We start from the raw sequence: 24364 nt of genomic DNA on the forward strand, positions 1-24364 counted from the left end.
ACATATACACCACCTGCTACTACTGTATGCAAATATTTACAGGTGGCATTCAAGTCAAACCAGAACTTTAGATTGTGCAGAATAACAGAACACAGCCATGAGAGTAAAAACTACCTTTTTTTAATTTGGATTTTTCCCCAATTTTCTCCCCAAATTAGTCGTGTCCAATTCCTCACCAGCCACTAGGGGGCTCCCACATTTAGGCTAATATTACCACTCCATTGGAAGGGCCGAATACTATCATGTGTTCCCTCCAAACCACGTGACGCCAGCCGACTGCATCTTTTTCTAACTGCTCGCTCACGCACCGTTGGGCGGCGTATCACACTTGAAGGACAGTGCTATCCGCTCCTTCCGCGTGCGCGAGCTCTCAGACACCCCCGATTGGCTGTAGAGCTGTGATTAATGTGGAAGCACGAAGTACCTCTCATCCCTCCCCTCTGAGAGTCCTAGACCTCCGACTGCAAGAGATTACAGCATCACCCGGGAATCGATCTCAGGATCTCCGAATGCTAGAACAAGCACTTTACCACTGCGCCACTCAGAGGCCAACTACCTTCATTTCTCTATAAAATCTTCTGCTACATTAATGCACGTTAATAAGTTACTACGTTACTACCATCAAGGTAAAAGTTTTCTTAGTACACTGGAGCCTTGATCAGACTGGCTTCTTAATGTCTGAAATGCTGGCCTCCCAGGAACTCCATGTTGGAAAGGATTGGAACGAGGTCAGGACAGTACAGTGGATGTGGCAATAACTTCCAGCTGAGTTCCTGTAATGTGCAAGTGGTGTTCGAGAATGATTGTGTGTACGATTCCAACGTTTGGATTTCCAAGGACATGTCGTTACTGAATGTTCACTGAAACGACTGTAGTGGCTCCGAGCCACCTCAGCCTGGCTCATCATTCACGGTTGTACAGCCTTCTTTAAAATGTTTGCACCATTTAAATGTTTTACTGAGGCTAAAAGTCTCATCACCTAAGTGTGCTGTCTTATTACAAAGATTCTTAAAAGTCTCGGTTTAACTTAAACTCCCATCGTATTGTATAGTTATTGTAGAGTTAATCCAATGCTTGGGTGTGAAAGTATGAGGTATTGCTACAGAAACTGAAGAAAGCATGACAAACTTTTTATTCCGGCTTATGGAAACATTATACGTAGAGCTACAGACCTGTTGACAATGCCAAAAAAATAAATGAATGACTAACCTCATGTTCATTGAGACTCATGAGGTCTAAATACAATTTGGCCTCACAGCTTCAACTCCATGTACAGAGACCGAGTCCTAATGACGCAGAGCTGTTATTATAATCCAGCCCGAATATTTGTCCTAGAATGGCATGCGTTATAATCATGGTAACCCTAGAAACCAAATAGGAATGTGAAATTGGACAAATCAGAGATAGAGGTTAAGAATAACAGCAGTTTTTTTTTTTCCTGCTGCTATGTGAGAAAAGTTCTGTCAGGATCCTGCGGCCTATTGACTTCTTAAACCATTCAAATAACATCTAATTTTTAAATAATTATTAACTGCTTATATATTCAAAACAGATAAACTGTTCAGTTGGTCAGAAATTAGCTTGTATTTTGATTCTCAGATGCCCTCTACAGGGTTTTTAAACGAATGAATGTTTCTTATCAGCTTATATGGTGTCCTGGATCACTTTTGGCTTGGGTTGTGTAGCATATTACGACTGAAAAGTTAAGAACTGAAATCCCAGTCTGCAATCTTTCCACTTGTTTTCCTTGAATTGGAGTCTTAATCATTCTTACGGTAAGCAGAAGCATTTATGCATTACATCAATTATGCTTTTAAAAAACTCACAGAAATCTAGAATAGAATTAACTTTGTCTTTTCTCACTTTCAGCAGTAGCAGCTCTGCTTGATATATATTTTCAAAAGTAAGTACTGATTCTTTATACAAAGTTTCCCTGGATTGCATGGACCGGATCGTCAACATATTGTCTCTGCAGTGGATCTCACCGTTATTGCCCCCTAAAAGACTCCATTTGGGAGGCAGTGTGAGGTGTCTGAAGGCAAGCGCCAGGCTCTGGTCCATCTTCTCACACTCCTGCAGGGGGATGTGACACTCATTCAGCAGCAGTGCGCCCTCTGTCCCTTCGTCCTGGCCTGCTGCACTCACCAGGAACTGGGCCATGTCTAAGGCCAAATCCTTGACAAAACACATCTGTTCTGAGGACAGGTGATGAGCGAGGCCATCTGGACCCCCAGAACACAGAGTGACCACCACAGACTCATAGCGGTCATGGGCTGGAGCGGGAGAAAACACAGAAAAAAAGAGTTTACTTACTATTTGTCATTATTTGCAACCTTACACACAAGCAGCTCTAGTTTTTTTTTCTTTTCTCTTTACAATATATTATTTCCTGTGATCTTGGATATCTATGTCCTTTGCTTGACCCACTGTGATATGCACATGTATGTATCTGTTCACACAGCGTTATTAAACCTGAGGCCTTGTATGTATGCTGTATGTAGCCCTACTATTAATGCAAATATCTAATCCTGCCAATCACATGCCGTACAGTTATGTACAGTACACATGGTCAAGGCGATCTGCTGATGTTCAAACCGAGTATCAGATTGGGGAAGAAAGTTGTTTTTGTCAAGAAATCATGTCTTAATATTTTCAAAACTGCTCAACCATTTTCAGGGTTTACAAAAAATAAACTGAAAAAGAGAAAATATCCAGGAGTTGGCAGTTTTGTGCAAAATGGCCTGAAGACGTCAGAAATCAGACAGTAACTTAGATTTCATCTCTTTACAACAGATGCTGAAAAGCATCTCTGAACAAACCACTTGTTGAACCTAGAAGAAGATGGGCTTCATCAGCAGATGACCACACCGGGTGCAACTCTGAAACTGAGGCTACAATTCTCATGGGTTCACGAAAAAGACCGGAAAAACATTGCCTGGTCTGATGAGTTTCGATTTCGGTTTCAACTTCCAGGTGGTTTTCAGTTTGAATTTGGTGTAAACAACATGAAAGCATGCATCCACCTTGTGGTCTTATGTCAGTGGTTCAGGCTGCTGGTGGTGGTGTTATGGTGTAAGGATATTTTCTTGGCTTCCCTTTTTGGCACCTTAGTACCAACTGCACATTGTTTAAATGCCATGGCCTACCTGAGTATTGTTGCTGACCATATCTATTCCTTTATGAGCACTGGATAATCTGCCATGTCATGAAACCAAAATCATCTCAAACTTGAACATGACAATGAGGTCGTTGTACTCAAATGGGCTCCACAGTCGCCAAAATTCCATAGATCACCTTTGGGATATTGTGAAACAGAAGATTTGCATCATAGATGTGCAGCTGACAAATCCACAGCAACTGCGTGATGTTATCATGTCAATATGAACCAATATCTCTAAGGAATGTTTCCAGCACCTTGTTGATTTTTTGCCATGAAGGTAGGTCTGAATCCCAGTACTAGCAAGGTGTACTTAATGAAGTGACCAGTGAGCATATACTTTATGCACTTAAATCTGCACTATTTCGATGACAGAGTATCACAATATTGCCTAGATATATTACACTGTATAAAAAGCATAATACAGTAATGTTAAATATTAAACACTGATTAAAGCAGTAATGATTAAATCTACATAAATAAATGTGACTCAGGTAAGTGAATATAATTTCTTAACCTGAACTTATTATCAGTAATGATATGGTCATGACAAATGATTTACGTATTGCACGTCGACCATTGGGATTTACACTCCTTATACCAAAAGCATGGTATACATGGAAATGGTGTTTTTTTCCCCCCTTTCCCCACTTTCCTCTTAAGCTCACAGTCTTAAAGTACTTTACAGCCTTAAAGCGAACTCATTATCTGTATGACAACGCACACCCAAGTCATAACTAGTACAGCAGGAGCCTGTGGTTCCTGTAAATGTGACAGCTAAGTCTCACTCTACACAACAACACACGGGCCTGCACTCAAAGTCCAAGGTTACATCAACCGAGCGAGGCTGCGGTTATACACAGTGTAAGCCTGCTGTTTCCCAGCCAGCGAGTTACCCAAAAGTAAAAAAAAAAAAAAGGAACTGAAATGACATGGTGTTGTCTAACAAAGGCTTGAAAAGATCATTCATCATAACGCAATAGGGCTCAGGAAATGAGAACGCACACTATGTTCGATTATTAACATGTCATAAGAAACGCATGTCTCATAACTTACTGCCAAAATATTATACCCGCAAACGCATAAAGACTGAAAGACTAAAGCTTGGGTCATAAGTCCACCCAGGAAATTCCTCTCTGTGCCCATCAGCCGTTTATACCACACCCAGCCGTATTGGGCCTCGACTAACGACGGTGCTAAATCACCGACACGGCCCATAAAAACCGGCCCAGCTGACCACAGAGTCAAAACATTCTGACTGACTGAGTTTCTATATGCAGAAATGAGTGGCTGAGCAGGCTGGATAGACATGCCTTCAGACTAGATTATGCCATTTTGGAACCTCACAATAATTGGCTAAGTCTATCTTCTACTTTACAAAAATATCATTACTTGCCCTCACTCTCACTCATCCTACTGTATATACAGCTTATCCTGTTCAGGGTCGCAGAGAGACCTGGAGCTCATCCCAGGGGCCTCAAGGGACTCAAGGAACTAGACATGGAACACCGCAGGGCACAAGCGCACACTCACACACTCACTAACACACTATGGGCAATTTGGAAACACAGATTTGCCTACTCTGCATGTTTTTAGGCTGTGGGAAGAAATCAGAGTCCCTGCAGAAAACCCACCAAGCAAAGAGGAGAACATGCAAACTGGACTCCATTACACCGAAAACCTCAAACAAGAAACCAAAGACATGTGTTTTATCCCACTTTTACACAGCAGTTAGACAATGGCTATACATTTTTTATGCATAAATATATGACATGGTAGGTGTTGTTATTGATATATAGAGAGAGAGACTTTTTTACAGACAGCTGATCTGATTTGTCTCAAGCAACTATATTCTAACAGGTTTTGCTTTAATAAAAACTGATAAAAGTATCTAAGAACCACTGAAACACTGTGAATCTCATGTTGTTGTTTTTATTAAATATCATGTCTCATACAAAGTGCAATTTTTTTTCCCTGACAAAATTCTAGTCCACACTCCAGTTCACAGGCAAGCACCAACAGGCTCAAAAGAAGAAGATGATTCTCTTACTAAGTGTGAGTCTTTGTGGATGATGGAAGCACTTTCTTTAATATAGATTTTTAGGAATTCCTCAATTTAAGACCCTTAAACATTTGAAAATTTACTTAAATCATTTTAAAAATGAGAATTGATTCTGAATCAAAAACTGACCAACAAAAAAGCAATTAAGTTAGTTTCTACTATCACTTATGCTATGACAACTAGAAAGCATCAGTGTGTTGCTGCTGCTTTGAAAGAATAATGCAAATGGTGTCCATTCCGACTTACCATATTACAAGTCATATGTTTAAAGCAAGCGTTGTATTCTAGTGGCAGATGTTTGGAGTTTTACACAATGAGCCTAATTCTATAAATTATGTGTAAGCAATCGGGAAAAATTGTCCGCTGACGCTGTTTGTTCTTCACATTCAATGGTTCATTTGATGAGTTAGCAACTGATCTGATTCATGATGTGAAAAAAGCCTTGCAATAAACACAACTAGACATCTTTAGTTTAGACTGGTACAAATCAACCTGCATGCTGCTGAAAAACAAGCTCCATCCATTTAAAAAGACAACATGCTGCTTACATGAAAACAGAAATGCATCAAGACTTCATCCAAAAAAATGCTAGGAATGTGGAGATGGTTTTATGACTGTGTGACTTATTACTGGCACGTGCTTTATAAGCTTCCATTAGTCCTTAGTCCAGGCTGTCTTCCTGCTTCTGTGTAACATTCGAATAAACCCAACCTGATAATGTAGATAAGGTAAGTGCAATCTCTATGGGCTTTCATGCTCCCTGTGCCTCACTCTGCCTCCTCCAATTCACCTGAACCCTTAATCAGATCCCTGAGCGTGTTGTCTTGACATCCTGAGTGCTGCAGCGTCTCGCCTGGTGTGAGAAGGCAGACGTATGAGAAAGGTGGTCGAGGCACGATGCTGACAATCAACAGAAGTGGGTTTGAAAGGTCTTTAAGATGATGCAACATTACAAACAGAGTTTGGACATGTTCTACACACCCTCTATCTCTCTCTCACTAAACATATAGCAATAAATCTGGACACACAAACTCATGCTCATTATTTATTTCTCTGATACACATTCGCTATACCTTATCGCAACAACCACATTTGTGCACCTTCCCAAGAAAAGGGCTCTAAGGGATAGTTTAGGGGAAAAAATGTTTGGTTTTGTGTGTGAGTATGTATGTTTAAGCAATTAGCTTCCTTGTCGATCTTAATTTAGTGTACTGAGAAAAGAATTCCCTTTTTTCTTATATACTTGGAGCAAATTAGGAGCAACAGGGTGAATATTTAGGATTTTTAATTGGCAGACGTGTCTGTGGTTCTGATGTGCTCCAATGACGTTATTTGCTGCTCATCCTGTTTTCTGTAAAAACATTGTTTTCACCCTACAAAAATCTATGTAGTAAATGGCCAAATAAAGAACTGTGCAAAAGTCTTGAGCCCTGTTATGTCTTTATAGTTTGCTTCCAGGGAACCGGACTTTCTTGTATTTTTAATGTAATCTTGAGGAATAGTTCTGCAGGTTTCCTGAAGGATTTTTTGGCTCACATTTTTTGTCAAGTTTTTGTCTCTTGGACCCTGTACCCGAGCAGTTTCTGAGGAATTATTTGTTTTGTTTGTTAAGCCACATAGTGAACTATTAATAATTCAAGCATAAAAAAACATCTACATCAAGACATAAACCAGTGAGAAATAGGTGCAGATGATGAGAGATGATTTTGAGCAATGGGAAGGGAAATGAGATTGCTGCTGAATTTATAGATTTTTTTAATGTATCTTTGGGCACTTTGCCTGTTGTGGTAAATAATTTGTTCCCATTTCTTTAATTGAACTGTAGTCAAAATTTTATTTAAGCTTATGGACTTATACTAAATTAGCAAACTAGTGTTTGATTCGCTTTATGTTTTACAGTAAAAAAATATATATATATTTTGTCTGACTGCTCATGCCATGGTGTTCAGTGATGTGATTTGAATTTTCTTGGCATAGTTTGAAACCCTATGTGTTGCAAGTACAACCCTGTGTTGCAAGTACAGCCAATGAGAAACCAACAATGAAAAACAGCCAAATAGAGAGCGTGGGAGAGTAAGAACAAACTGTAAGCATAATAAGAATGCTTCAGGACATCCTCACTGCTCACGTGTCATCATCCAATACATCATCCATCCATTTTCTCCACTTTCTTTTTTCTAATTTACAAACTCACAAAGTGACTAAAATGAAAATGAACAGTTCTGCGAGTGAGCATGTAGTGTGCGAGACCATGCACCCAAAAACAACACAAATTGATCACAAGTCATTACTGTCGTGTAGTGTAAAAGGGTGAGTGCTTTCGAGCTTTTCAAAGTCATGTAGTGTGCACTCATGAACAGTTGTGCAAGCTCAGTGCTGGCGGATTTAACGATCTGTGATTATGACCATAAACTTGTCTCCTTTTATTTTCTGACATTTATTTCATTTATAAAACTGAATTAACTTCCACTGATAATATTGAATAGAGGAATTTTAAACAGACGTGACCTTATGATAAACTGAATGTGTCCTGCCTTTGGAGGTCACCATTTTCATCTGTGCTTTAGCTTAAAACTTTCTGCAGCTGTTAATACAAAATATTGTGCTTCTCAAGAAATATGGTGCATCGTATCATATGCAGCAAAATAACAATGAACAAATATGATTATAATTATTAATTATGACTATTATATAATGACTATTGTACAACATCGGATCCTTTACAATATATTGTATTTGTATTGCGAATGTTCTATTTCTATTCCTCTTAGTCTTAAACTCTATCTCTGTACATACCTCCTATTTTACTTCATGCTTTTTTATAAAACTTGCTTCTTGTTTTTTTCCTCCTCACTGGTTTTCCAGCTTTGTCCTGACCATGGCCAAAAGTCGTAGCTGGGGCAGGTTTTGAAGTTTAATTGAAATTCAGTTGGAATTATTTTATGACTGTATGGATGGTTATCATAGCGCCCACACACAGCAGCTGATTGTCCGCATGTCAGAGAACATTGTTTTAAGCAGTAATTGCACTATAATGATGTTTATAAAGGGCCAACGAAGTCATCCTCCATATTTAAACGCCCAGATGTCAGATGAACATGTCCCTTAGCGTGTTGATTCACATTTAATTGGCCTCCAGCTGCTATGGTGAAAAACAGGATTAGCCAAGCGAGATCATGCATGTTAGGAAAAGCGACTAGCCACCTAGCCTCAGTCGGAGGAAAGAGATTTTGAGTTGATAGCCAATTAAAGTTTAGTGCAAAAGGAGAAACAGAAATCAGGTTTTATTAAGGACTGTGTCACTTTTCCATCTGTTACCAGAATGCTATTTTAATGATTTTTCAGTGGAACTGTACTATACTGTATTATTACGGCAATAATGGTTTATGGTAGATCATGCTGTAAACAATTAAATGCAAAAAGATTATGATTAAACTATCTAATACTGTGCATACATCCCTCTACTGCTTGGTATCCAGCAAAAATGTCTTGTCTAAAAAATGACGTATCACACTTATAATGAAATATCACAGTTAGTTTGATGCTTCACCTCTGCTTTGGCCTTTACTATTAACATGAAATTAATATTAGTTCACACTGTAAGCAGGATAATTATTATGTTAGTATCCAGGTATGTGCTTTTTGCACTGACATCATTCTCCACAATCCTGATTCACTAATTTACTTAATACCTCTGGTTCTCTTATTGTTCTGCTTTAGTCTCCTGATTGTGTATTCAATTTGGATCAAGGAATCAAAGGATTCTGATTCCTGCGAACTTAACCTCACATCCGGATTATGACTATACAGGTAATAACTCTACAATTCTCGCATGCTATATACAGTATGGAATGTATCTGAAAGAAGAGTACATACCCGGACACACCAGCTGTAGGGTGTCATGGCTGATTCTCAGTGTGGTGCTCACGTGCCTCTGAGTCGATCCAGTGAAGAGCAGGAAAAACTCCACATCCTCTCTTTCACACAGCTCGTCATCGCTGAGCTGAACGGTGAGCACACAACTGCCCTAATGCACAACAAAACAGGTTTACAATGTTTTAATATTAGTATTATTAGTATTATTATTAATCAGGTTGGTTTTATGATTAAAATGCTAGTAAGCATATGTTTGATGCACAGAACCTAAAAAAGTACGCTGTATCCAAGCCTTGAAGACAAAACATTAACTTTACGATGTATTGTACATTTGCCACATGATAACGCCGCATAAATAATTTGATTGATTCTTCTGTAAGGTTATGCACACTTCATTTACCCCCTTAAAGTTTTGCGGTTTTCATTAATGATGATGAATTATTCAGTAACTACTGTATGATGCATTATTCATTAACTGCGCAAAAAAACTTTCAAAAAGTGACAAATGTAAGTCGGATTCTTTCAGACAATCATGGAAATAAAGAGGTTACAATATCATTCAAATTCATATTTAACATTCAAACAAATAATCAGAATTATGGTAACTGGAAAAGAAGTGTGAATTAAAGGTGATAAAAACTATTTACATAAATAAATAAGCCTATTACTGTGAGTGGTGGTGAAATGAGGTACAGTAGGTCACATGTCATACTGTATATAAATATGTAAGGCAGTCCGAAAAAACCTGTCAGATGTCTCTGAGGCTGTAAAAAACAACCCAAAAATGTGTACTCTGTTACAGCTGAGCCTCCAGCTTGTCCACATGAGTGCATTTTAAAAATACACCGATCAGCCATAATTTTATATGACCACTGACAGATAAACTGAACAACAATGATCATTAACCATACACCAGCAAACTGGTGACAGGATCATGGGCACCTAAGGCTTATCCATGTCCACATACTGGCCAGTGAAGAACAAATCCCAGACAAAAAGGCAACTCTGGCCACAACAGAATCCTGGGGCATTCACAGAAGGAGCGCCTACAGCTGGATTCTGCTTCATGATGGTTTAAGCTAAACATGCTGCTCCTGAGCTCCCAGTGATTCAGATCCCCTCTGCCCTATGCACGTGTCTGACTCATCCTGGTGCTGAACTGACCTGGACTCAATGCTAACTTAGACATCTTCTATTATATTGAATTTCCAGCTGCCTAAAACACAATATGTTGGCATTAAATTTGTGCTATCTGATGAGTTCTCTTTTAAGTTTGATTCCTCTTGAGGTTTCTTCTTATTGCCATCTCAGGGAGTTTTTCCTTGCCACCGTCACCCTTGGCTTGCTCATCAGGGACATTATGATCTACACACATTTTTCTCACTCATGCACATTTCCGTAATTTTCTTTTAATTTTGTGACGCTGCTTTGAAACAATGACCAGTGTTAAAAGAATTGAAACAACACCCAAAGGATCGGCTGCCAACATCTTAGTGCCAGACAACACAGCACACCATCCCGAGGCACTGCAGAGCCATGCAGCGAGCGATTTTAATGTTATGGCTGATCAGTATATAATCTGTCTTTGAGTAGTATAATAAAACATAAAGATGTACAATGCCAGGCCAAAACAAACGAGGCCTTTGGATTAAATAAGCAAATGTGTACATCTTTGATTGGATAATTACTGCAGTGATGAATACAGATGTAAAACTGACAATTCTTTTTAATCACAACTAATACAGTGAGTAGCTTCTTATATCTTTAACAACCATGTCAGAAGACACATTCCATAGTCATCGAAAGGAAGTTACAGAAGGATCAAATTATTACACTGCATCAGGCAGAAAAAAAAACAAATAAGGAAATTACTGAATTCTAAAATCTGAAATTACTGGAATTGGGTTAAAAAATGTCCAGTGCATTATTAAAACCTGGCATAGGATAGTGCTGGAAAAAATGTGGTGAAGTTGAAGCATGAGTCCAGACTGAATCTATTCCAGAGCGATGGGTGTGTCAGGGTAAGAAGGGCTGTACATGAACAATGCACCCATGTAAAAGTCTCTGGAGGCAGTTTTTTTAATCTGGGGTTGATTCAGTTGGTCAGCAATGTTATGTGGTAATAAAATGAAATTACCTGATGACCTAAAAGTAGTGAATGACCAGATTATCACATCAATGGAGTTTTTCTTCACTTGCGACACAGGCATATTTCAGGACAACAATCCCAAATGTCATCAGGCTTAAATTGTAAAAGACAAGGTTCTGGGAGCATGAGGAATTATTTTCACACGAGTCTTGACCGGAACCCCACTAAAGTCTTTGCAATGTGAAACAGAAAACTTTACACCATCAACACAAAACTTGAACAGACAGTAATTAACGCAACTCATGCAAATAACTTATGCAAATAAATGTCATGAAGTCGCATACTGTTGTCAAAACAATTCCATAGTGAATGCGCACCTTAGTTGAAGCATAGCTAGTAAAAATTTATAGACATGCACACTATAAAGCACTTCATGTTTGGCATTTCATTTTTATTGTCATATTCCTGGTGGTTTGCATAGCAGTCAGTAAAATATCAGAATTGTTGCAAGGATTTTGTTCAGCAGTTAAATACGTTTGCTAGCTCACGTTTAGTTACCAAAGCCTACATTCTCCAGCTAGACATTTCTAGTTAGCAGTTGCCATTCTGTGACATGCACTGTATGGTCAAAAGTTTGTGGACAGCTGGATGCTTTGTAAGGAGGCCTTATGGTGAAGCCAGCATTTCAGTTCATCCCAAAAGTGTTCAGTGGGCTTTAGATCAGGTCTCATGTTGGAATCTCTTATTTCCAGTAAAGGAAAATATGTTACAGTATGCAAAGACATTGTGTGTTTCCAGCTTTGTGGAAGGTGTACTGGTCAGGTGTGCATGTACTTTTAGTGTTAGTTTATTTTACTACATGTACTAAATCTCTATTTAATCCAAAACAAAAGAAACATGTAAAACTACTTCCTGTTATCACTTATGTTATTAGAGTTCTGCTATTGACATTCATAAGACAAAATAAAGTAGCTTGTCAATTTAGAAAGAAATCCCAAAGAAAGACCCTTATTCTGCTGCTCAGTTGTATCCTGCCTCAATTCTAAATAAGTTTTTTTTTAATGAGTAAGTGCAATGGATTATGGTTTTATATTATATTTGATATTATGATAATGCAGTACTTTTATTACAGCAATGCACTTTACCATATATATTTTTACAGTTATTTAATTGTGCTGCCAGTAACACACAGTAAATGTTGCAGTCAAACGTACTGCACAGAGGTTCTGTTGCTGAAAACGAATCAACTTTCCACTTGGCCAATCAGATTTAAGAGTGCAACAGAACTGTGGTGTAGGATGCAATATCATTTTCAGTTGTGCAAAAAAAAAAGTGTGCACTTGACTCAAAAAAAAAAAAAGAAAAAAAATAAGCAACTATTTCTATACCTTGATGGTTTCTCATTAGCTTCATCCAAAGATTAGATTTAATGACAGAATAATGATTTAGGTACAGGCATGCTTACCAAAATCACTACCGACTGATCCAAACATAACAGCCCTTTCACATTCGCAAAATATAATTTTAACTGAAAAATAAGAGTTGACTGAAGTTTCTTAAACAGGAAATCGTGATCTTGTTGGCCTGCAGAGATTACCACAGAAAGAAGTTGCACAAAACCTCGTGCAGAACAGGGCGGCTCCACTTTTTAACCTTTTACCACAAACATTAAAAAAATAGAGCAAACTGAAGAAAAATCATTTACTGTGTGAATGAAATGTAGCATAAATGAAATTTTAATCTTGAAGTTTTATATAAGTTCAAATTTAGACTAGTGAGTAATTAGGTTTTTTAATATTCTGCAAAACTCAATAATAACCTTCAGCGATGTGGCAAAAGCTTGTAAATATTTAAAGGCTTTCCTTAAACGTTCTAAACAAATCCCCAAAAATCTGATTATCAGCTGATTTAAATAATGTACATGACTTTTATTAATACTAAATTGTAATATTTATTCATTCAGGACTATTCACACATGAACCATTTGGCTGCTGCTAATGGTTAATTAAGCAATCTCACACAATATTATATATACAATATATATAGTTATACATACAATAGTATCTAGGAAATGATTTGGGAAAAAGTGTTTGGGAGTGCTGTTGTAACAAACATTAGCATACTGTAGCTGTGATGCAGTCGTTTTAAGTAGTTCCACAAACAAACTTCTAGGTTTTCGTGGGTTGAATCCCAAATAGTGTTTAATAAAAATCTAGTGTGCAATCCCACAGGGCTCCACAAGGGTTAGCTAGTTAGCTTTGTAGCTTGAGTTAAGTTTAAAAAAAGAACCACAACAACGGCCTTTTGGAACAACTTAGAAGAAATTAGTAAGGAGACAAAGTGTTGTTTTATGATGAAATATCATTATCAGATGTGTTTTCTTGCTGAAAGTGCTCCTGTGATTTTTTTTTTTAATGTGGGTTTTGGCAGACAGCTCTTTCCAGTACAGTAAGTCCCCGACTTATGAATAAGTTCCGTTCTGGGAGCATGTTCGTAAATTGGATTTGTTCTTAAGTCCCGAAAAAGTGAGACTTATATACCCTTGACACGACTATATAATGTAAAGCATACCAATCGACTTGGCTAAATCTAAGCGCTGCATTTGTCAACTTTCCCCACACTGCCCTCATGTGGCAAAAAACCATAACCTTAAGCATTTTTAAACATTCCTTTTCAAAAATTAGGAAGATTCATCAGCTTTACATTATCGTTGTGTTCCCAGCGACGCATTACCCCCCAACACACATACATACAATATACCAGACTTTTTACATTTTATACATTTACTTAAACACAAAAAATTTTGCAATGGTAAATATTATTTTATATTATGTATTCTCAATTTTATATTCAGTCTCTCAATGCTCGTGGAACACTTTCTCGACCAATCAGACTACTCGGTCATAACCGACATGTTGTATGAGATTCTGTATTTCCTGATTTGCTTTAATGATTTTATTTTTTTATTAGCAGAATCATATTTTTCATAAAAACAATGACTTTTTTCATCCATTGTAATAACTGTATGTGAGCATAGCTGTGAATATATCACTCCCTCTTGGAATTAAACCCCATGAGAGAAAGACAGGTGGATAAACCGCTGTGATTTTTCTTCATTATAATCCAGCAGCTATTAGTGTCATTGATGCTGTTCTCCCAGTGTTGTGACCCATCTGATAGCTTTTCAACTTCTTAATTGCACCGTCTGGGGTGTCTTTGAAACCGGATCAGACTTTAGAGCAGCTGGGAAACCCCTGTCCACAGGACCATGTCTTTGTTGCATTAGGTGAGAATCAGAATGATAGTGCCATGACCCCAGGAACCCACAGGCCATCCAGACACTGCTACTCCTCCTCTATAATGGAACTCAATAATGGAGCTATAGTGTCATTACAGTTTAGCTCATTTCAGTCTCTACCTAGCAAACCTTCTTCTATTATTATCTCTATAATTGCCTTTTATGGCTTTTAGCCTAACCCTAAGCCTATCTCTAGTGGTTTAGTAGTTTTGTAGATTGATCTGAATTGTCTACGGAAAAACAATATACTCATATGTTCCTCTTCAGTAAGCACTTAATAATGAAGGTGGATCCAAGGCCTATACAGGGACCATAGCAGGAATACACTGTGGATAGAGGGGTCAGTCCACTTCATTCGCATTCTTCAGATGAGAAGCCTTAAGTGAAACACACAGTCTACTAGCATTTTAGAAAACTAAAGTTTAGAAACTTTCACATGAAGAGGTCTATTTTTCTCATTGAAAACTACACTGCCCTCCGTATATTTATATTTATGTTTAAACCAGAAGATGCCCAGAAGGAGCTTAGAGGCTATACTTACATACAACGGAGCTTGGCGTGGATTGAGTTTCATGACACTGGACACTGTAAAAGAAAATAAAACAATATGAGAAAAAGACTTAAGGTATCGAACATTTAACACTGAAAAAAAACTTCCTTCTGGATCAGCAGTTTTGCTTTTCCTGAAACTTGAGAAGAAAGCATACATTTATTCATTCAGTTATTCATCTTCTATACAACTTATCCTGTACAGGGTTGTGGAGGCCTGAACCTATTCCAGGAGTCTTAGGGCACAAGACGGGGTACACCCTGGACAGGGCGCCAATACATCACAGGAGACATACTATCGACAATTTGAAAACACCAGTTCACCTAATCTGCATGTCTTTAGACTGTGGGAGGAAACTGGAGAACTTGGAGAAAACCCACAAAGCATGAAGAGCAAATGGTATAGAAGATAAATGAAAACATGCACAGACCCGAGGCGGGAATCGAACCCTTAACCCTGAAGGTGTGAGAAAACACCACCGTGCTGCCAAGAAAGCTGGTCTAAAATGTATGCTGGTCTAAAAAAACTCTTATTCCGCCACTTTATTAAAATAGTGGAGTGACGGTATAACAGCGTTGACATTTGCTGGATCATTTCCTTACTGAACATTAAATATACAGAGTAATCTTGGAATAAAAGGTTATTTAAGACGCTACTCAGCCAGCTCTAATAATAGCATTGTTATAATCCTCTGTCCTTAAACGCAAACGGTGCAACAATATATATTTACTTGTATTTAATAAACTTGCATATGTTAAAAATGATCATCTCAATGTGGTGTGTATGTGATATGGTTAGATTTTAAATCCTTGCAGCTGCTTATATATATATATATATATATATATATATATATATATACTGTATATATATATATATACAAATACCAGACGTAGTGTCCAAATTACGCCAGGGTTTGGTAAAGTCCGCATTACAGAAAATAAGGAAATCTCATACTGTAGTATTTGTGCAAAGCTGTAATGGTTTTTGCAAATTGTGCAAATGATTGTTATTGTCCAGATTAATGTCCAAGATCTAGTTCGAGTTTGAGATGACAAGACGTAGCTTAAATTTACATAGGTGGTGAACAGAAAAGCATGTCTGCATACCCAGCGGGAGCACTAACACTGAATAACTGTTGTATTATAGTTGTAATTACATTGCAATGACGTCCACCTTTAGAACAATGTTGTTTTTAAATGTTAGAATTTAAGATAATGTTGATTAAATAACCTTAAAAAAGTTGCAAATACAGCCTCAAAACAATGAAATTTTAACATTTATTTGGAGGGTTAACATTGCTGTCGTCACGTGGTTCGGCGGAAACATGTGATAGTTTTCGCCCTCTCTGATTAGTAGTAGTAGTAGCCTTAACGTGGAAGCCCCCTTGTGATGTGGGGGGAAATTGGGCGAGAAAATCGGGGGGGACAAATAAGAGATTCAGGTAGACACTTGGGATAAACACATCATGGTTTTAATGCTAGCTCTCATTCATTTTCTTTAGGAAATATTAACATCTTAGTTCTCAGATTACTGGACTGTAATATGGTGTCTACACAGCATCCTAATCGCATCACATCTTGTTTTATCTGTGGCTGATATCCAATTTAATATTTCAGTAAATGGCTGTTTTTTAGTATTTTTTGTGGCACTTGCTGTTACTTGTTGTACTCAAATTTAATAACATCAACAGCATGTTCCCAAATGGTCAGCACACACAGTACTCTCACAGCACCAGAGTTTGAAATCCACTTATCAGTTTGGTTTTAATGTTGTTTTGAGGTCATTTTTGCTACATAATGTGGGGGTATTCATTTAACGTTATCCCATCGCCATGTTGTCAATTTTGTCCCGCCGTCATTTCATCAAAGTAATTCTAACACTCAAAAACAACCTAATACCAGCGCTCTCCCAACGTCCAGAAGGTTGGCAAATCAGAGTCACCACAACTTTCTGATGAACAAAAAATCCTCCTGGGTAAAGGCTTAATGCGCTCTGACATTCCACTTCTTTCAGTCGAGAACAGCAATCTGAGTCTACACTTGGCACTGGAAAATTTCAACTGGCCGCCAGCAGGAGACTGGTGCATGTGAAAATCAAGCAGGGACCACATGGTACCAACAACACTGCCAATCACAAAGTAACTCCAATATTATTTTTTGCCCACTCTTTTGTTTAATGTGAACATAAAAACACTTGACATTTATCCTACAGTTCGCGGCCTCAGTCGTTCTTCTCGGAAACCCTTGCAATTTCTTTCCTTTTTTTTCATGGCAATATATAATATTTCATGCGTTTTAATGCTAAGCTATTAAGAACAATATAATTTACTAATTTGTAACATAAATTTAGCTTAATATATATAAAATATGATACTGTATACATTTTTTGTACTGTAGAGAGAACACAAAGTAACACAGCTTGTGATGGTAAACGTTTACTGTATTTACCCGATACCACAGAAAACGTGATTAAAGTATAGTACATATAGAGATAACGTTCTAGCAGCAGTATACTGTACTACTACTGTATAGTATAAAGGTTTACACTTACTAACTTTTTTCAGGGTAATGTATTTAGTTTTAAACTAAATTCAAACTAAGTGTTATTAATCTTAAATGGCCATTTATAGGAATTTTGCAAAAAAAAATTCATGCTTTCTTATAATTTAATAACAACATTCATTTTCTTTAAATGATTTATTTTCAATCAGCTTTAATGTAACATAAATTGGGAAATTTGTTGAGTTGTGACCACAATTAACATTAATCCTCAAGGCCATCTGATCCAGGAGTCTCTCAGTGACACCTGATAACACTAGTGTGTCTAATTTAGACGAAATGACCTCAGAGTACAAATGTGCAGTACTTGTTCTCCACCATTATATATACTGTGTATCTATTTTTGCCTCACATACTGTGATCAGTCCTCCCGATAACAAATTATGCATAAGGTTTCTTTAGCTCGTATATCTTTTTCTCTGTTTTTTTTTAGACAAAAGTCAAAGAAGCCATGTTTACTATTCTAGTCTAACTGAGCACTGTACCTAATGAATAATTTAACCCTTGCATTTCTGCAGTGATGTTTAAAAACAGCAGTGAAAACCATAGCATTGTTTAGCCCTGTATCATATCTCTGCTGGTTCCACCCAGGCTAATTTTAATCCACCTCCCGATCTCTTGTTACACTTTATTTTTCTTGCTTTTTTTTCTTCGGTCTCTTGCTACGTTTTTTTTTTTTCTTATTCACACCAAAAACAAGGATGTGGCCCAAAGCTGTGTTTCAATTCCTAAGCTGAACCATACCGGTTATTTTCAAACAGCACTATACATATAAAATACACAGAGAAGACAGAGTGCCAGAAATTATGTATTTATATACCTGGGTCAATTATATTCCTCGCTACAACAGAACTCATTTGTTTATCATAAAGTATTAACTTTAGTATTTAATGTGGCTCCTATTGTCTCTGATCTATTTCAGTCCCAGAGATCTTTTGGCTCTTTAGACTGCCTCTCGAGCTACATTAGTCACGGTTGAATGAACCTCTCTCTGTGCATATGTGTGTGTGTGTGTGTGTGTGTGTGTGCTGGGGGAGGGTATATTCAGCACCGAGTAAAGGGGGGGGGGGGGGTGTTCAATGTTTAACCACAGAGTTTGTTTAACTGTTCCTCTGTAGCCAAGGTGTGAATGACCCCTCACAGACAGTTCACAGAAAGGACAACTAAACTAAACCTCAAACACTGCTTCTTGTGGGGGCGTTCAAATAGATCGTCATCATTTGCAAGCCAAGAAAAGTTACAGTTTTGAGGTATCAACTTGTAACCATTATTTCCATTAACAATGCATGTGTTTCTACCAAGCTCCTAAAGGGACAGAGAGAAAAAGCATTATATAGAAAAAAGAAGTTATTTTACTGTAAGATCTCACAAAATCCTGTACTCATATAAAGAGATGAAAATCACAAGGGACCACAAGATATGATATTATTATGATACCTCGATTTGTATTGCGATTTTTTTAAGTATACTGACTTTATAAATAACCGATTCAATATTACATTTCTCAGATTTTGTTACAATTCCAAACAAACTTAGCAAATCATTCACTCCTACCACACAGGATGCTGTCCTTCCTGCCAATGTGTGATAGTGATGGGCCGTTCATGAATGATTCGTTCTTTTTGAACGAGTCTTTAACATGACCAGTGATTTGTTCAATTTTATATTGTGCAGGCATGCGCAAAGCATCACAAAACCTCGGTAGGTTATGTACAGGAAACAGAAGTGAGTAATTATCTCTCGAGCCTTCAATTCTGAATCTTTTGTCGCATGACTCCTAGACCCTATGTAGTAAAATAAATTCCAAAGAATGAACGACTAGGACTAGAAGATATGAGAGGTGAGCTGCTCATTCTGTTTATTATAATATGTCCTTAGCTGCATTATAATATTTTGATTACGTGTTGGGGGTCTGTTCATTAAAATTGTAACATTTTATTTTATTTCTGATCAAATGAACGAAATGAACTAAATGATTTTAAAAAAAATTTGTTCCTTTTGATGAACGAGATTCAAAGAATCGAGTCACTAAAATCACTCAAACTTTCCATCACTAATGTGTGAATAAGTTAGAAACATGATTTAAGTCTAGCTAGGTTTAGCTTCATCCTCTAGGTTTCTGACCAATAAGAGAAGCGACAGAGTTCTTGTAAGCCATCATAACACAGAATGAAGGATTTCTTAACAGTTCACAAAAAGTTAGTAAGTATTTATTAATTAACTAATTAACAGTTAATAAACTATATTCATTTATTAAAAAACAACAGTTTTTTTCTTCTTAGTGAGTGGCAGTCATGTAAACATTTTACTGCACTTTAAACTGTGTAAGATTGTGTGTCGGACGAATAAAATAAATAAATAAATTAATTAATTAAATTGCTTAATTATACATTAATGTGGTTTAGACTGATACTGAAATGTAATAATTTATATATCAATATTGGGCTAAGAACACAATGATTTAAGTACCGCCTTCGTGCTTAAGGTTTCTAACTAATCGTGGATGAGGCGGAATTCTTGTAACCATTTATAACGCAGGATTTCTTAACCTTTTGTCAAAAGTTTGATCTTTTAATTATTTAGTGATTTACATTACAAAGAAATGTGTATCTGGTCTAGCAGGGACTGTTCTGGACATAACTCTTACCTCAGCAAAGAAAGTGTCTTCTTCTTCTATGTAATTTTTTATGTTTTTTTTTTTTTTCACTTCTCTGTACCTTACGGCACTCAGTAAGGTTACAGTTTTTTGGGTAGGGAACATTGTAGCAAACATAATAATTTTTAAATGGACCGAGGGTTCTGAATTGTTTTACAGACTCTTAAAGGTACAATAAATTCCACAGGGCCCTTAGTATACATTCTTTAGCTACATGCACAATAAAATTTTCTGCACTTACCACAGCCCTAGAGCTTTCTATTCCAGAAACTGCCACCAAAAGAACATATTATATCCAAATTGAAATAACTTATACTTTGTCATGATTTAAGGCTCAACTTCGCTTGCTTTTAAGTAAGAGCTCACAATATGGCTGCCGTGTTTTATGCTGTGGTCTGTTACAGAGTCCTTAAAAACACGCTCTACGTGTCTGCATGATGCAGCAACAGCGTAAATAACGGGGTCAGTATAGCACCATGTGACGTTGTCGACAACAGATTTAACAAACTAGCGGTGTGTCTCAAATCACATACTTACACCTAGACAATTAGAAACAGGCTTTTAATATTTCAGTTAATGTTTAAGTTTAAAACCCTTCCTTGTAGCATTTAAACCTACTGAAAGGTTTGTTTTCTGTAGTATTCGCTTGTGATCTTTATATTTGTAAACTCCTTTGAGACCTTTCAAACTTTCAACCATTAACAGACTGGGACGTTTAGGCTATATCTATTGGATCGCTTCTAATCTTGGGTAAGTTAGCTTTGCACAGGATACTTCAACTGCATCATTGCCAATACTGATAAAACATAACATTTAGTCAAACATCTCCTAAATCTAGATTTGGTCTCTGTTTAAGCTGGTGTTTTTCATCTCGCCTTACTGACACGCCAGCAATGATCGAGAAGGTGAATGTAAAATAAAGACATGGGTGTTATAAATACACACAAATCCGTTATTGTTGTGATATTCCGCTCAGTAGATAAATATTAGCCATGAAAACACTCGATCTGATTGTTTCTCTCTTAATGGAATGAATATAATCTTTCTGCACATTTGACCTGCTAAGTTTCCAGAAGTAAACTGTGCACTAACCCTCACTTGTTATTATACCACTCACAGAGAAAGGGGCAGTGATTGGCTCAGTTTGCACATAAAGCAAAACATCCAAACCAATCATATATGAGACTGAACTCTTGTAACCAATCATGACGCATAAGACGGGAATTAGCGGAAAACATGGGCAGCCTAGCCTAAGCTCAAAGTTGAAGAACAAACTCCTTTTTCTTCTACAAACATTACAAATACAGTTTAAATTTAAATTAGTTGTTTTTCATTTCTGTTTGTTATATTAAACACTTCACAGCTAACAAAACCACTTTGCAAATTCTAATTAGATTCTTTGAGGATTTAAAACTACATCTTATCTGATCATTCATTCATTCATTTATTTTTTATTCCGCTTATCCTGTACAGGGTCGCAGCAAGCCTGGAGCCTATCCCAGGAGACTTTGGGCACAAGGTAACAAGGTACACCCTGAACAATCCATCACAGGGCACACACACTCATTCACATTCTGCCAATTAGCATTATATGCCATGTAATCTGTCTTTGGGCTGTGGGAGAAAACTGGAGTAGTTGGAGGCGACAAGAAAGTGCAAACTCCACACACACAGACCCAAGGCAGGATTCGAACCCTCGATTCTGGAGGTGTGAGACCACAGTGCTAACCACGATGCCACCGTGCCACTCTTATCTGATCATTGTTCATGTAAACAGTCAAGACCTAATCTCTAATCAAAATAATTTCAACTGGATTAAAGTAATATTGTCCATGTCAGCCCTTAGCTACTGTCTAATCAAAGTGACAATTACACAAAAGTTCAAGTTGAATACTATGTTTAATGTTTTTTTATTGTTTTTTTTTTGTGTGTGTGTGTGTGTGTCTCTGTGTTACCATTCTTTGGTATTCATTATCACAATAGTGCATTACAGAAATCGGTAATAACATATGCAGCTGCCTTGCCTGTGTGTTTGTCTATCTAATATCACAATCAATAGTCCATGCTTAAAGGCCATGTCAAGATCATGTGCTCCTGTAACGAGAGCAGTAAAATAAACAGGAAGGAACTGAAGATTTTCTGAAGATTGTGCAATTGCTGCATTAAATGTTACCATTGTATTTTACTGGATGTGTAGGAAATTCAGCTGTAGTGTAACCCAATATGTGTAGGGATCGGGTGGTGAAATAGTCCGAGTGAGCACTGCAGGGTCGGACCGTTGCTGATCTGTAAGCTTCAAGGCTCCTTTAAACTCTTTTTCTGCTTGTTATGAATCAGATTTGCTGAGCGGGAGCTTGCAAAACCATTCACACAGGACTCTATCAGTTCACATCAGTTCCTGTGTATTAATAAGTCTTTTTGCAAGGTTTTATTTCCTTGAGTAAAGAGTGCATGGTGATAGTTGTGGTGCGCTTTGGAGCGAACAAAGGAAATAATTTACAAATAATATGGCATAGCATCCATTACTTTCTTGTTTTTTCCTTAAATTAAATAATATAAATTTAAACTTTTGAACATTAGATTAACATTCAGACTGACATGTGTTTAATTTGATTGTTCAACATTGTACTCCAAATAATGTGTAAATGGTTAAAAAAAAAAAACTTAAATAAAGGTTTATTTAGCCACCCAGAGTGGAGTTTGGTGTTACACAGGCAGCTTTTTACAGGATGCACGTCTGTTTCTTTTGTCTATCTGACTGCTTCTTATACAGGTTTCATTTCCTTTCTTTAAAGAACTCTTACCTTAGCTCTCGTGCAGAACTCTGACTGGATCCAACATCTCAGCATTTGATCGTGAATGTCCGACTTTAAGAGTGTCTTTGTGTCTTCCCAGTGCATGGCATGTTATGTCACCCCTCTGTTATTACTGGAAGCTAAATGCGGCTTTGTGCTCGAGGCAGGAGATAAGGGAGGTGACGTTGCGTGGGGGAGGAGCGGCATTCACTTCAGGTGTGTGTGTGAGTGTGTGTGTGTGTGTGTTGTATCCCTGAAGCTCTCTGAGGCCTCCCAGGTTAATGTTCTCCTATCAGGTTCACCCTCCAGTTGTATTCTAGTGAACTAAACTCATCATTGATCACCTTTTCTTTTTTTTTTTTGTTTAATGCTTTACAACATCTGTGTGTGAGTGCCATCACATGTCTCAGTCTCACACCCAAACTTCAACTGAAGTCATTACTGTTGTTAATGGATTCCAGTTGAGCAACTACCAAACCTGACAATAAGATCGGCTTGTGTTTATGAGCACAATAAATAAAAGAACCAGGCCGTTAGGTGAGGCTTTGGCTCTGTCTCAAATAGCCTGCTACAGTTCATGTCTACGTGCATACTGTTTGTTAGTTACTGTAACAACTAGGGATGTTAATGATTAATCATGAATAAAATAATTGGCTTTAAGAATTTAATTGAATAAAAGATGTATTAATTGATAATGTTTGTTTTGGATAATAATACTCCATATCTTACACATTTAAATTTTTTTTTACACCTTTCAAAGTTTGAAACAAAGAAGGTATTGACTAGAAAAGAAACAGCTGATGAGCAGTGTTGCCAGATTGAGCGTTTTCAAAACCTGAACTACTTTTATAATCTTTGACTGTAAAAATGTGTATTGTGCTAGTAATAAATATGAGGCTAATTTTATTGAAATAAGTTATGTGTATAAATAGTTTATCTACAGTAAGTGTTCTAGTGCTAATATTATTTGGATGGCTTTTGGTTTATTTTTATCAGAGAGTGTGGGTTTTTACCACTTCCTATCAATTTTTTTATTTTTATTAAAAATTGATTTGGTAAATCTGGAACAACTGTGCAGCACAGACAAAGCGAGGATGTGCAAGTACTTTGTGTGAGAATCGGACAATAATTACTTCATTTTTAAAGGACGACCATCACTCAACTGGCCAATCACATAAACCGTGTGATGGTACCACATCGACAGTGCTGCCTCCAGATGTCAGTGTGACAATGTGCAAAGCAAACCATGTGCGGGAATGTCTGCTGAAAGCTTCAACACAACAAACCTTATTCGAACAGCGCAGTCTGAATAATTTGAGTATG

The 24364-nt window shown here is 37.3% G+C and overlaps 1 protein-coding gene across 4 annotated transcripts in view; it reads right to left on the minus strand.

Annotated features, from left to right (window-relative positions):
* LOC128543343 (A-kinase anchor protein 13) overlaps positions 1-24364 on the minus strand; it is a 93499-nt gene that overhangs the window by 65363 nt on the left and 3772 nt on the right. For 3 of the 4 annotated variants that reach the window (XM_053513739.1, XM_053513738.1, XM_053513736.1), the window contains exons 1-4: positions 23051-23204; positions 15024-15067; positions 9096-9246; positions 1986-2273 (exon numbers count right to left, since the gene is read on the minus strand). In XM_053513739.1, coding sequence (XP_053369714.1) covers positions 1986-2273; positions 9096-9246; positions 15024-15056 — 472 coding nt within the window. In that variant the 5' untranslated portion in view covers positions 15057-15067; positions 23051-23204. Of the gene's footprint in view, positions 1-1985; positions 2274-9095; positions 9247-15023; positions 15068-23050; positions 23205-24364 lie in introns of those variants that run through there. The other variant, XM_053513737.1, reaches the window with a different exon arrangement.

Source organism: Clarias gariepinus, chromosome 15 (genome assembly GCF_024256425.1).
Source record: "Clarias gariepinus isolate MV-2021 ecotype Netherlands chromosome 15, CGAR_prim_01v2, whole genome shotgun sequence".
NCBI lineage: Eukaryota > Metazoa > Chordata > Actinopteri > Siluriformes > Clariidae > Clarias > Clarias gariepinus.